Below are 12500 nucleotides of genomic sequence, written 5' to 3' on the forward strand. Positions count from 1 at the left end.
GAAAGCAAGTAACGTCAACTAGCCGCGGAACAATCATTCACAAGCACCCGAGAACAGGGCAGAAAAGCTGTGAGATGGTTATTGCCGGTGAACTGGAAACGTGAGCTATAAGTTCGTTTTGAACTTTCGTCGATAAAAGCTAAAGGGAAGGACACATCATGATATCAGGAGCGAAGCAATTCGTCACAGTCACGAAGCTTATAAGTCATGGAGTATGGTCTCCGGTTGGGAAAGACGGTCCATATTACAAAATGTACGTTTACTCAATGTACTGTCCTGCTGTGAATATACAGTTTCAGTGGCTGATCGTTCTCTGACTCAGGCCTTACGATTGCTGAAGGAGCGGTCGGCAAATATTGCGAGCCTGCTTCGTGCAGATGCCGACTTTTCAGACCTTCTTGTTCACAGCGATATAAACTCTTCTATAAACTTATTGGACGGTTCTGCTGAAACGTGAGCTGTTTCCCAGAAATATATACTTGTGGCCCATTGCTAATATGCTAATAGAGCAATATCTATTGAAGCAAGGCAAAAACTGTCATCGCTCAGGGTCTTCGGCTGATGCAGGCTTTTACCTAGGGATATATGCCACAGACCGTAGATGGTAGCTTGGCCATGGTAATGAAGGAACCACACGGGCCGGTTCTCAGCATACCTGCATTCAATTTCCCACTCACATTGGCAATGCGTAGCATAGGTAAGCATGTATCGGCTATCCTCAGATAGTCATGCGCGAACACTCAACGGCGCAATATCATGACTTACAGTCTATCCCATCGCTTGCAGTAACACTGTGGTCATGAAGGGTGAGCATGGAATACTTTCCTCCAATACCGATGGGAAAATTGACCTTCTCTCATAGCATCACCACTTGTACCTCAGCTTTCAACCTTCATAGCTGCGCTATTCAATGACGCAGGGCTTCCTCCCGGTGTGCTTCAAATATTGAGTTTCTCCGAAGATGAAGTGGGCAAAAGAGTCAAGCAGCTTATTTCTCACGATGACATACGTGTACGACTATACCGGCGAAGGCAACTTCCTCTAAAGGTGACTGCTTCTCGCTGACATGATGAATACAGTTTGTCAACTTCACTGGTTCAGTCAGTTTAGGCAAACAGCTCGCAAGCCTTTGTGGACAATATCTTAAGTATGTGATAATATTGGGAACAAGTCAGGTGTTTCGGTCTAGACACTGACAATACTGTATTGAAGACCTTCAGTCATGGAGCTGGGGGGTAAAGCCCCAGCCATTGTTTTACCCTCCGCTAATTTACAGTTGGCGGCCAATCACGTGAGTTTCGTCTCTATTATTTTTTCCACTATGATTTTTGGTGTTGAGAAGTGAGGCTTCTGCAGATTTTATTTGGGGCATTTCTTAACTCGGGACAAGTCTGCATGTCAATGGAAAGAGTCATCGTCCATGAGAAAATTGCTGAAGAATTCGAGCAAGTTCTCAAATCAGAGGCCATCAAGGCAGGCTGGGCTGGGGGCATGGAGTTGGTCAGATCGGGAGCAGGAGAAAGAGCAAAACATATGGTTGACCAAGCTGTGAGGATGGTAAGAGTATTCTGCAAGCTGTTCAATTACATGCGGCTAACAGAATATCTCGCTAGGGAGCCAGAGTGATTTACAGCGCAGGAGCAGACGGCTCAGCCGCGTCACTTTCGTCGAAGTCTGCATACCCGCCAACGATCCTAGCTGATGTTCGCCGCGATGCGGATCTCTTTCAGGTCGAGTCATTTGCCCCCATTTTGACGGTCCAGTCGGGGTCTGATTTATCTTCAATAATTGCCATGGCGAACTCTCACGAAACAGGACTTTCGGCGTCTGTCTTTTGTCAAGACCTCGCTTTGGCACTCAAAGTGGCACAAAGTTTACAGTCTGGGGCCGTCCATATAAATGGTATGAGCGTCCACGATGAGCATGGACTGCCTCATGGGGGCACAAAAAGCAGCGGATGGAGCAGATTCAATGGCAAAGGCGCCATTGAAAGTTTTACTCAGACGAAAGTCATTCGAATTAATGGAACAAATCTCTCATTGCCATTGTCAGCGCTCTACCGTGGCTTACCAGAGAATGGTTCTAGTGAAATTTAATCTATTGCGGCCACAGTACATTACCCCAGTCATATTTGCTTTTGGTCCGCTTTTGGCCTGGCGAGTACTTGCTGGGCACTCCGGTGTGCAGTTGAAAGAAAAATTATTTCAAGATAGTAGAGCAACATTGTCAGTCATCGACGTCGGGCAATGTTGCAGGTGGTGGGCTAAGTTTCCACAGTGATGTTATCATGTTGACGCTGTCCGGCACTGTCATTATGCGTGCGTGACTGAAGTCTCATAGCAGGCAGCATCATGCATCATGCATCATTCGTTGACACTTACCTTTCAAGCGAGTTCGTAACGTCTTTCGAGTCACGAAGGGAGAGTAGCTCTCACATTAAGAATCCAATTTTCCACCGCTTGATCACAAGGCTACTTTGTTTCCGTACAATTACAGAAGTAAATCTTATCCAATTGCCAGTACTAGTACTACGGTACAATTAGTCCTGCGTATAGACCAGGCTCGACACAAGTCTCCCAATCAGGTCGCGATCCCGCTTTTTGATGGAGTCAACACCTCCGCCGGAGGGACTTGCACATGACTGAAAGGTTTGGAGTGATAGTTCGGAAAATTGTGGCCTGACCTGATCGTCTTATGTCCATCACTCTTCTCTGTCCGCAAACATAGAGATAAATCGTTCTCTATACGTATAGTTTTGATTTTAGGCTACTCAGCTGTGCTTTCTATGTGCCTCAATGCGCAATAAAAGACGAGTTATTCCGGCTTGGGCCAAAAATTGGAGATCAAAATCGTTGGTAGTTCAGTTGTAGGTCGAGGCAGTTGTTCCCTGTCGTCCCAGTCGTCATTGTTTGGTGGCTCAAATCGCCCTTACTTTGATTTCATCTTTCCTATCCACCAGAGTGCATATGGCCCTGTAACTATGAGAGTTGGTAGATTAGGATAAGCATTAGCGATTACCAGCAGCTTTGGGGCCCAATATTAGCTGTAGATGCTTTTATTTTATATAATAGGATTTAACTTCTTCGAGCGCGCGAATGAAAAGTGCTGGAACTACGTTACCTACTTGCTGTAGCCAAAAACCGTTATTCGTTACAAAAATAAAGCTCCTCCTGGGACCTTCCGCCCTTCTCGGAGGCGTTGAAACATCCTTTGAGGGGGTTTACTGTTGTGTGTCGTCTCTATGTCCACCAAGCAAATGACGTCATTGCGACGAATGGTTTATACTTTTTAGTTCTGGAGCAAGAGTAACAGCAGCAAGCACGCAGCAAGCATCAGCAGGAATATATATAAGGCGTGTGCATTGTAGTAAATGCCAACTAGATCCGTTTCCCACCATCTCTTCTAGTCTCAAGTTTCGAGTGCAATCATCCCAACAAAATTCTTCGTCATACATCTTCAAGCGACAGACAATAATATCTCTGCCAGCACCGTGCAACTATAGCTCACCCTTCAAGGACAACAGCTAACTCTAATGGGTCGCCCTCCTTCCTGTGAGTCAAGATGGTCAATTTCTCTGAGCTAGCCACCACTCAATAAAGCTTTTGTGATTTCTAATCACATATAAATAGCTACTGGAGACGTTCTTCTCTATTTCTTGGCTTTGTTCATTCCGCCTATACCCGTGTAAGTTATTTCTCCATCAGGAGATGGAGACTTGCAATCTGATTACTCTCTCAGCTTTATGAAGAGGGGATGCGCTGCGGATGTTTGGATCAATATCCTTCTTTGGATCCTTGGATGGATTCCTGGTGAGTGATGGTGCACAATATATATATATATACAAGGATCGGAGATGTGCTTTTATAGCGTTTTGCGATTGTCACTAAACATGGACGATGCTGATTGGATTATCTTTAGGGGTTCTGCATGCTTGGTGGATCATCTCCAAATACGGGCGTCCTGAAGGAGCCCCTATAGGGTCCACTTCTCGTTACTGAGCGTAGGCCACCGAAATATCATCAAAGTTATTTGTCTGGCGTGAGGATCTTATGTAGCTGTTGAACTTCAATATTAGCGATATCAATCTGAAGGAGAAGACGTATAATGGGGGGAAGGCGCAAGATTACGGTCATAAATATGGCTCAGTAGTATGGGATATTTAACATGCTGCAGTTTTATGATGTCCATGGAGATAAAGGCTTCAGTAACCATTTATTCATATAGTATATTAATTGGCTGTGTATGTATGCTCTGGCTGGCTTTGCATAGGCTTTTAAAAGCATGTCTCTGGATAAAGCACAGGCCAACTAACACAGGTTACATCGTATTGTTGTTGTAAGGATGCCGTTGAAGAGCTAAAAAAATCATTTACATAACTTGTCCCAAAATGACTGCCGTAAAGGCGCGCGAGGACTCTGAAGATGCCTAATAACTTTATAACCTCGAGCCTAACTGTGCCATGCCTATATCGCTATCCACCGTGCTGCTTGCGCTTCACTGTTCTTCGTTGGTCTTTATCCTGTTCATCATTTTTGCAATCATCTCGACGACTGCTGGCTGTCTTTGACCTATCCAGCGTTCATCCTCACTGTTAAAAATGCCGACACCGTCTATAACGACAAATGGGACGGGGCCTCATACAACTGTGGCTACCCCTGTCAAATCATCTGCGGCAAAGTCAAGAGGTGCTCTCAAGCGTCTAAAGGCGAAAGCGAGGGCGGGTGGAGGGGGCGGAAAAGGAAGCAATCGAATGAGCGAGACCCCAACTGACACGGAAAGTGAGGCTGAGGTATGTCGGTTCGTTTCCGCAATTATATCGCGACGACACTGACAAATAGCGTCAGTCAACAACATCGACTGTAGATCTATCTACATTGGAGATTGATCCATCGGATCCACGCTTCTCAGCGTTCTCCAACATCTTTGCTCATTTTCAAGGGGGAGAGGGAGACGAAATTGCCGAGCAATTAGCGGGGCCAGCCAAGGGAGAGATTTATTATTCAGATGAAGAGGACGATGACCAGGAAGCCAAGGAAAACGCAGTGAAGAGGGCCCAGGAGCAAGAGGGATTGACACGAAGGCAGCGAAGGCAGGCGGCTGTGAGTTTTGCCATTATATCTTCTCATTTTTATGCGACTAACTTGGGTCGTTTGCTTAGAAATTGACCGTGGCCGAGCTCAAGCAACTCGTCGATAGGCCAGAGGTCGTAGACTGGTATGATTGCGATGCGCGGGACCCGCGGCTTTTGGTCAACCTCAAATCTCACCGCAAGTGGGTATCTGGTACTGACTCATGGGAATGATACTGATTATCCCAGTACTGTACCGGTTCCAAACCACTGGAACGCTAAGAGAGACTATCTAGCTGGCAAAAGGGGTATCGAGAAGCCGCCATATCTTCTTCCTTGTACGTAGTAGTCGGCTGAATATTTTTTGCTAGCTCACTGATGGCCTGATACTACTTAGCCTGGATTGCGGAGACGGGCATTGGGGAGCAGCGTGATGCGGTGAAAGCTAAAGAAGCGGAGCAAAGTCTTCGACAAAAGACCCGAGAGCGTGTCCAACCTAAAATGGGCAAGATCGACATCGATTACCAAAAATTGCATGACGCCTTTTTCAAATTTCAGGGCAAACCTAGCATGAGCAAATTCGGAGAAGCGTAAGCACGTTTGAACTGGGTACTTGTATCCATTGGCTAACGATTGGCTGATAAATGATGAAGTTACTACGAGGGTAAGGAGCTTGAGACTGACCTGCGAACCAAGAAGCCTGGAGAACTATCCCAAGAGCTTATAGAAGCATTGTCAATCCCCCCTCTGGCTCCTCCACCTTGGCTCATTGCCATGCAGCGATTCGGTCCTCCACCTAGCTATCCTAACCTTCGTATTCGAGGTCTCAATGCGCCTATTCCGCCGGGGTACGTTGTGACAGTTAGATGAATGAACCTGGCTAAGAGTTCCACAGTGCTCAATGGGGTTTCCATCCAGGTGGGTGGGGAAAACCGCCCATGGACGATTTCAATCGACCTCTCTACGGCGACGTCTTTGGCGTGCTGCAGGGTGCTGAAATAGCGGTGAGTGAGCTGTTACATGTATGAGGAACACAGCTTGATATCTTGTCGCAGCATCAGAATGAAGTCGATCGAAGCCTCTGGGGTGAGATTGAGCACGTCGAAGAAGGTATGTGAAGCTCATCTTTATATATTTCGGGATACTCACAAGTTGTGATAGAATCCGAAGAGGAATCTGAGGAGGAAGAAGAAGAGGAGGAGGAGGAAGCTGAAAAGCCTGCCGCCAACGTCCCTGCTGATGGCCTCGAGACCCCCTCGGGTTTGGCAACGCCGTCAGGTTACAACTCTGTCGTGTCTACAGTACCTGGCGGTCTTGAAACTCCTGATTTCATGGACCTTAGAAAGAACACCAGAGCCCAGGCGGAGGATGTTCCATCTGGACCAAAGGAGTTGTACCAGGTCATCCCTGAGAGGGAAACTACCTCCCGGGGTCTTATGGGAAGTTCGACAGCTTATGATATCGGCGCTGTGGGTAAGGGTAGTGGAATTGCAGTGTTGGGTGCCGAAGATAGCGGCCGAAAGGTAAGTCACTCTTTCAGTTGTAGATACCTGCCATCTGACGTATCATCGGATGATTGTAGCGTAAAGCAGGAGACGTAGATATCTCTATCGACACCGACGAAGAGCTCACACAGGAGCAACTTCGGGCCAAGTACGAAGCTTCTAGAACTCAGCAAAACCGAGTCTACGTCCCGGGGGCCGACGCGGATAGAAGCGGTTTCGACGATGTTATGTCTGGTGAGATGAAGAAGAGGGCGAGGAAGGATGATAAAAGGGGAAAAGAGAAGGCCGAAAAGTTCAAGTTTTAATTCCAAGGTGTGCGGTTGTGATTGTGTTTCGTTACCAGTATGTACTTTGCTGTTGCCACAGGAATTCCTAGGGTTCTCTATGCATCGATCTACTGAGTATACTTGATGCAATGTAAGAAGCCAGCTATGGCATCTTTCGCCTCAGCCGGTTTCAAGTGATGCTTGACATTGCTATGCCTTGGTCATTTGAGCGATGAATAAGACTGCCTCTGCATGCCCGTCATGTAGGTTTGCGGACATGCAAGGTGTTATTGTCCGTATGAAAGGAGATCCGGAGATCGGAGTTTGAGGCAGGGTTGTTTACATAATGCGATGGATGAAATGTGGTTGGTGGGCTACGATGCGGGGCACCGGCCCAAGTCCCCATAGAAGGGGCGGCTCGCAGTTTCGGACCGAGTAACTCGTAGCAGATACATCACCTGCGCGTCCTCGCCCTCTTAAAGCTTCCTGCTTTCGCATCCGCTTCTCATCCCAGCCCTCGTCGCATTTTTATTTTCCTCCGACCCTAGTGTGTAATTCCCGCAGCGCACGCGCCCGCCACATCCAGCTGACCGCGCGAAGCAGAGTATAGATTCAGTTATCCAACATGGTCAAGGCTGTCGTCTGCGGTGCTGCCGGTAAGCGTCCATCGCCCCAATCCTCGTGCTCGGCATCCGTCGTCCTTGCATCCCACCAGACGGGAACACGTTGCTGACCCTGTCGCCAGGTGGTATCGGTCAACCCCTCTCCCTCTTGCTCAAGCTCAACCCTCTCATCACTGAGCTCAGTCTCTACGACGTCGTCAATGCGCCCGGTGTAAGTGCTCTATCGTTTACCTTTGTCCTTTGAAGAAGGCGTGCTTGCTTGAATACGTGAACTCGGGACGCTAACCTCTTATCCGGAAAGGTGGCTGCCGATTTGTCACACATCGCTACTCCCGCCCAAGTCGCCGGGTTCCTCCCTCCCGACAATGGAGCCGAGAAGGCCCTCAAGGGTGCCGATATCGTTGTCATCCCTGCTGGTGTTCCCAGGAAGCCGGGTATGACCAGGGACGACCTTTTTGTGAGTAGATCTTTATCAGTATTGACTACACGGCGCTGACATCGTCTACTCTTAGAACGTGAGCATCTCTTGTATTTCAAGTCAGACCAGGCTCATTCTCTGTATGACGTGATGTAGATAAACGCTGGCATCTGCGCAACCCTTGCCCAGTCTATCGCCAATGCGTGCCCTGAAGCCTTTATCCTTGTCATCTCCAACCCTGTCAACTCCACCGTTCCCGTCTTCGCCGAGACACTCAAGAAGGCTGGTGTTTTCAACCCAAAGAAGTAAGATCTCATTGTAGTCACAACGGGGACGCAATATCTAATAATCTATAGGCTCTTCGGTGTGAGCCACCTGGATGTTGTTCGGGCTTCCACCTTTGTCGCCTCTGTCCTGGGCAAGCCTAAAGATGCTGCAAACTATTCCGTGCCTGTCGTGGGAGGCCACTCTGGTGCTACCATCTTGCCCTTGTTGTCTCAGGCTAAGCCCGCTATCGTAAGCTTTTCGAGAGTTTTGCTTTTTCAGCGTATACTAATCGCACCATTCTAGGCTGAAGTTTTAAGTGATAAGGAGAAGCGGGATGCGCTTGTCCACCGAATCCAATTCGGCGGTGACGAGGTCGTCAAGGCAAAAGGTTAATTGCTTATCATCTGTTTATACCTGTGAAATGCTGACCTAACCATCCTCAGACGGTGCTGGTTCTGCCACCCTTTCCATGGCCCAAGGTGAGGAGTCGCAATTACATTTGCAAATATCATTGCTAATCATCTTTGTCCAGCGGGCGCCGAGTTCGCCGAGTTCGTGTTGCAGGCCGCGTACGGAAGCCAGAAGGGCAAGGTCGTGCAGTCCTACGTTTTCTTGGGTGCCGACGCCGGTGGTAACGAGGTCAAGAAGGAGATCAGCGCCGACCTCGACTACTTTTCCGTCAACGTGGAGCTTGGCGTCAGTGACATCAACCACTTTATTTGATACTTATTGACTCTTGCTTGTAGCCCAACGGTATTGAGAAGATTTTGCCGATCGGTAAGATTGACGACAACGAGAAAACTCTCCTTGCTGCTGCTGTGAAGGAACTTGGCCCAAGCATTGAAAAGGTACGTTATTGCCCCGCCTTTATATGCATGATGTCTAACAAAAGGCTATATAGGGCGTTAACTTCCAGCCCCCTCCTCCTAAGCTCTAAGCTCCTAAAAAGCTGGTGACTGAAAAGTCTCGTTAGTCTGGGAAGTAGACAGAGTTTGTAAGAAGCACGTGCGAGCAAGAAGTTAAAAGAAACAGATGCATACATTAGTCTGCCGTATGCTCCTAACCGCAGCATTTCTTCAGTCTGACAATTCCTACACTGCCAAAGCTTCTACCGGAAAGGGTATGTTGCACTCTTTCTTATGGCTCGTTTTTCCCCAACAGCACCAAAAATACAGGCTGTATCCGCATAGTACATGAATTGTAAACTTGAAAATGCGCAAACGATCTTCACGATTTGAAGGTAACAGCCCTTATCATGGCCCTGCTGATGGTGGGTAGTGTGCGCTGCGTACTGCTTGTCTGCTCTGATGGGGTGATGGTACCTGACGGCCTGGTCACCAATGGCATCCGCGACTGATCTCGGCCCATTCCCCCTTGCGTGCACGGATCGTCTGTACCTAATCTATCTTGCGATGGTATCGTTCTGGATCAGCCGAGGGGGATGGCACAAGGTCCGAGGGAACTGCCCCCGGCGCTGTGCCGGCAAAAAACAGTGAGGAGCGTACGTAAACAAGCTAGAGGCAGCCGACACTTAGCCTCATACTTCTGCCCCTCCCAACTTATCAAGATCATCTTTCCCCACAAGCAGGCGCAACAGAAGAGAGCCATTTAAAACAATGCAAAGTCTAACGATATACATGTGAAGACTCATAGACTATGGACAATGTAACGTACATGTGGTGGTGATTCATGACAAATCAAATATCTAAAATGTCGCAGAAAGAATTCTTAAATGAGAAGGCTGGCACTACAACGCGACCCAGCGGGTGTCTCTTCGAGTATGTAGATAGACTTCTGCCATACTAGATTGCCGTCGACCGACTCTCCAATCTCCACTTTTTCCTGGAACCAAGTTTGACACCTTGTATTAAGAAAAGGTAAGCACACTTACCTATCATGTAAAACAATCCCTACTCACAAGGTAGCGCTTTCCTTCTTTCAGTGTGGTCGACCCTAAAGCGCTGGCATCCCACACACTCAACATGCCCTTACGAAACGCCTCTCGATGTCCCTCTTGGCCGTCTTTGAATCTAACCATTCGGAAGTCTCGAACGTCACGAGGGGGACATATCGTCTGTGGCGATCAGTAGACGCCTTTTCGGTTTGCGTATACCTACCTCTAATTCTGCCTCAACTTCTATCCTCAATTCTTCCATCTCGCTACTCAGACGTAGCTGGGCATAATGTGCGAGATGTGAAATTTGAATCGATGAAAAATTTCTCACTCTGAGCGGAAGATCTTTGGCATGAAGCAGTTCTTCGAACTCATTTTCCATAGTATCAGATGATTCTTCTTGCCCTATAGATACGAACGGCTCAGATAACTTACAACAGGATTAAATGAAGAGGAGGAGACTCACACTCAGCGAGACTTGCTTCAACAGCGTATTGAGACAAAAGCGTCCCGAGTTCCCTCAGTTTTTCGACTTCTTTTTCTTTCCTCTCCATGAGTCTTGTCCGCTCCGACCAATATCGTTCCTAGGTATTAACGACAACTTACATAAGTGATACATACCTTCCATTTGTCCTGGCGTCTTTTCTCCTCCTCTTCATTCCATGGCGACTCTTTTATATTGCGATCACCATTCGTGAAAGCAATGGGGAAAAGCCGTTCAATTACAATGTCCATTAAAGTTATTACCCCACCATCGACTGACAGACTTGATAGGCCAGAAACGTATGGTTGGGATTGCATGCCTAATCGGGCATGCCACCTGGCCAAAGACGTAGAGTTACCTGAGAGGACAAGCCGACATGTCTTATGAGCTTCAAAAACATCGGCTTCCTCGTTACTTGATTGTAACTAACAAGTCAGCACAGTAAAGCTTATTAAACATACTTTTGCCCCTGTGATAGCGAGTTTGCGTCCAACGACAATCTTTCCCTTATCTACTGCGCGCTTGAGGCAGTCATCAATTTGCGCATTGATGCAGTACCACCCGTCAGTCAACTCAAGGAAACCAACAGAACCGTCTTTCCCATCGGTTGAATGAATTTTAGATACGAGCAGCACCATGGGCAAGCTCGGGGATGAATCACGCTCCAGTATTCGTCTAACAAGTGGCCGTTGTGCGACACCAAACTCACGCTCATATCTAGCTGTCAGCTGCTACATATTAAGAGCACTACTCACCGATATTTAAGCTGTGATATAACTTCTTCCCACGACCATTTTTCCGTAAGCAAATCCGGTCTCGCCTGAACTTCACCAGCCAATTTCCATAATATTTGCGCCCAATGATTTTTAATCCATTCTGCGGTGGCGAGCGCACAGCCACATCGACGCATCATCGCTAAGGCTTCACCTGTGCCAACATGGGTATTGTCGTTGGATATGAATCGGTAATATTGAGCTGTTGCAGGAGATATCGCACAAATGTCATCCGGGCTGCTATAAATCAGTTAAATAACTTCACACATTGTAACTCACTCACATTCCCATTTCTGCTAGTTCTTCGTATGTGTTGTACTGGGGATGTAGATGATATTGCTTCAAGGATAATCGTTGTGACGGCACTACGGGATGAGCATAAGCCTGTAAATACAGTGACTCACTCGTCAAATCGAAGACGGGATTGTATAGGCTCGTTTGAATTTGTAAATTGGGAGTTATGGATCCTTTGGTCGGGATAGCAGTAGTCCGAAATGGGGTTACGAACTTGGGCCTTGACCGCGGGGCTGTAGATGTCACCCCAAGGCCTATTCTTCGAGGACCAGTAGCGGGAGTTTTAATAGCGTTGCTCTTAGTCTTGCCCGAATATGTGTTCGTGGTAGTTGTGAGGGGTTTTCTGAGCGGCGTGGAGGGCTGAGAAGTTGGAAGCTGATGTTGAACGCTTGATCGCAATGGTCGTGAGGGCATAGATCGAGGCGAGGAACTGGACTTGATATCTTCGAATAAAGGCATCACTTTTGCGACACTGGAACGATTTGGCGTAGGCGCCGACTTCCCAGATGCCAGACGGAAACTTGATGGCACTCCTGATTGAGGGTTATCAGGCGCGCTAGAGATATCTAATAAATAGTCCGCCGTTGATTCGATTTCGGCGAACATACTGAGTGCCTTTCGTTTCGCCGAAGAAGAAGGCTCCGCGACAGAGGTACCGCGACCGGTCTGGAATCCCATTCTAAAATCTGCTGCCTTAGTTCCTGGTTGAGGTTCTGGGATTATAGGAATCATGGATGATGAGGATACGGGGGAATGAAATAAAGTGGGTCCTCGAAAGATCATATGCTCTTCCTTGCTAGGCGCAGATAAAAAGTTAGAGTCAGGTGCGCTTCGTCCAGTCTGAAAAGCAGCAGAGAGAGCAGTAGGCTTATCCTCGATTGAAACACTGGCCCGTTGGTGTTTAGATG

At 47.7% G+C, this 12500-nt stretch overlaps 5 protein-coding genes across 6 annotated transcripts in view; 4 read left to right on the top strand and 1 right to left on the bottom strand.

The window, feature by feature from the left end:
• The window catches only part of CNG03080 (aldehyde dehydrogenase, putative), a 2527-nt gene extending 147 nt beyond the window's left edge, over positions 1-2380 (top strand). The window contains exons 1-12 of one of the 2 annotated variants that reach the window (XM_572008.1): positions 1-100; positions 169-253; positions 323-453; positions 508-523; positions 580-697; positions 768-806; positions 863-1011; positions 1080-1147; positions 1213-1291; positions 1357-1557; positions 1614-2225; positions 2278-2380. The exon at positions 1-100 is cut by the window's left edge and continues 147 nt beyond it. In XM_572008.1, the coding sequence (XP_572008.1) occupies positions 1-100; positions 169-253; positions 323-453; positions 508-523; positions 580-697; positions 768-806; positions 863-1011; positions 1080-1147; positions 1213-1291; positions 1357-1557; positions 1614-2096 (1469 nt within the window). In that variant the 3' untranslated portion in view covers positions 2097-2225; positions 2278-2380. Of the gene's footprint in view, positions 101-168; positions 254-322; positions 454-507; positions 524-579; positions 698-767; positions 807-862; positions 1012-1079; positions 1148-1212; positions 1292-1356; positions 1558-1613 lie in introns of both variants that reach the window. The other variant, XM_024657574.1, reaches the window with a different exon arrangement.
• Positions 2381-3391: 1011 nt separating this feature from the next.
• CNG03085 (hypothetical protein) lies at positions 3392-4260 on the top strand. The gene is made up of 4 exons (XM_024658639.1): positions 3392-3551; positions 3630-3684; positions 3739-3809; positions 3919-4260. Exons 1-4 carry the CDS (start codon positions 3533-3535, stop codon positions 3996-3998), a joined length of 225 nt encoding a protein of 74 aa, XP_024514559.1. The 5' UTR covers positions 3392-3532; the 3' UTR covers positions 3999-4260.
• Positions 4261-4542: 282 nt separating this feature from the next.
• Positions 4543-6976, top strand: CNG03090 (spliceosome assembly-related protein, putative). Its single transcript, XM_572011.2, has 10 exons — positions 4543-4789; positions 4845-5099; positions 5159-5271; positions 5318-5406; positions 5466-5658; positions 5722-5916; positions 5964-6072; positions 6124-6178; positions 6230-6591; positions 6651-6976. The coding sequence occupies exons 1-10, from the start codon at positions 4598-4600 to the stop codon at positions 6876-6878; spliced, it is 1791 nt and encodes a 596-aa protein (XP_572011.1). The 5' UTR covers positions 4543-4597; the 3' UTR covers positions 6879-6976.
• A 311-nt stretch (positions 6977-7287) lies between these two features.
• CNG03100 (L-malate dehydrogenase, putative) lies at positions 7288-9181 on the top strand. The gene is made up of 12 exons (XM_572013.2): positions 7288-7386; positions 7440-7495; positions 7585-7673; positions 7764-7919; positions 7975-7977; positions 8037-8185; positions 8237-8396; positions 8451-8535; positions 8591-8626; positions 8680-8843; positions 8894-8995; positions 9049-9181. Exons 2-12 carry the CDS (start codon positions 7465-7467, stop codon positions 9082-9084), a joined length of 1011 nt encoding a protein of 336 aa, XP_572013.1. The 5' UTR covers positions 7288-7386; positions 7440-7464; the 3' UTR covers positions 9085-9181.
• Positions 9182-9772: 591 nt separating this feature from the next.
• The window catches only part of CNG03110 (conserved hypothetical protein), a 3146-nt gene continuing 418 nt past the window's right edge, over positions 9773-12500 (bottom strand). Inside the window, exons 1-9 of the mRNA XM_024657575.1 lie at positions 11703-12500; positions 11582-11663; positions 11281-11535; positions 10987-11242; positions 10663-10950; positions 10508-10625; positions 10265-10446; positions 10066-10221; positions 9773-10008 (exon numbers count right to left, since the gene is read on the bottom strand). The exon at positions 11703-12500 is cut by the window's right edge and continues 418 nt beyond it. Coding sequence (XP_024513244.1) covers positions 9895-10008; positions 10066-10221; positions 10265-10446; positions 10508-10625; positions 10663-10950; positions 10987-11242; positions 11281-11535; positions 11582-11663; positions 11703-12500 — 2249 coding nt within the window. The 3' untranslated portion in view covers positions 9773-9894. The remainder of the gene's footprint in view (positions 10009-10065; positions 10222-10264; positions 10447-10507; positions 10626-10662; positions 10951-10986; positions 11243-11280; positions 11536-11581; positions 11664-11702) is intronic.

The sequence above is a fragment of the Cryptococcus neoformans genome (genome assembly GCF_000091045.1).
Source record: "Cryptococcus neoformans var. neoformans JEC21 chromosome 7 sequence".
NCBI classification, from domain to species: domain Eukaryota; kingdom Fungi; phylum Basidiomycota; class Tremellomycetes; order Tremellales; family Cryptococcaceae; genus Cryptococcus; species Cryptococcus deneoformans.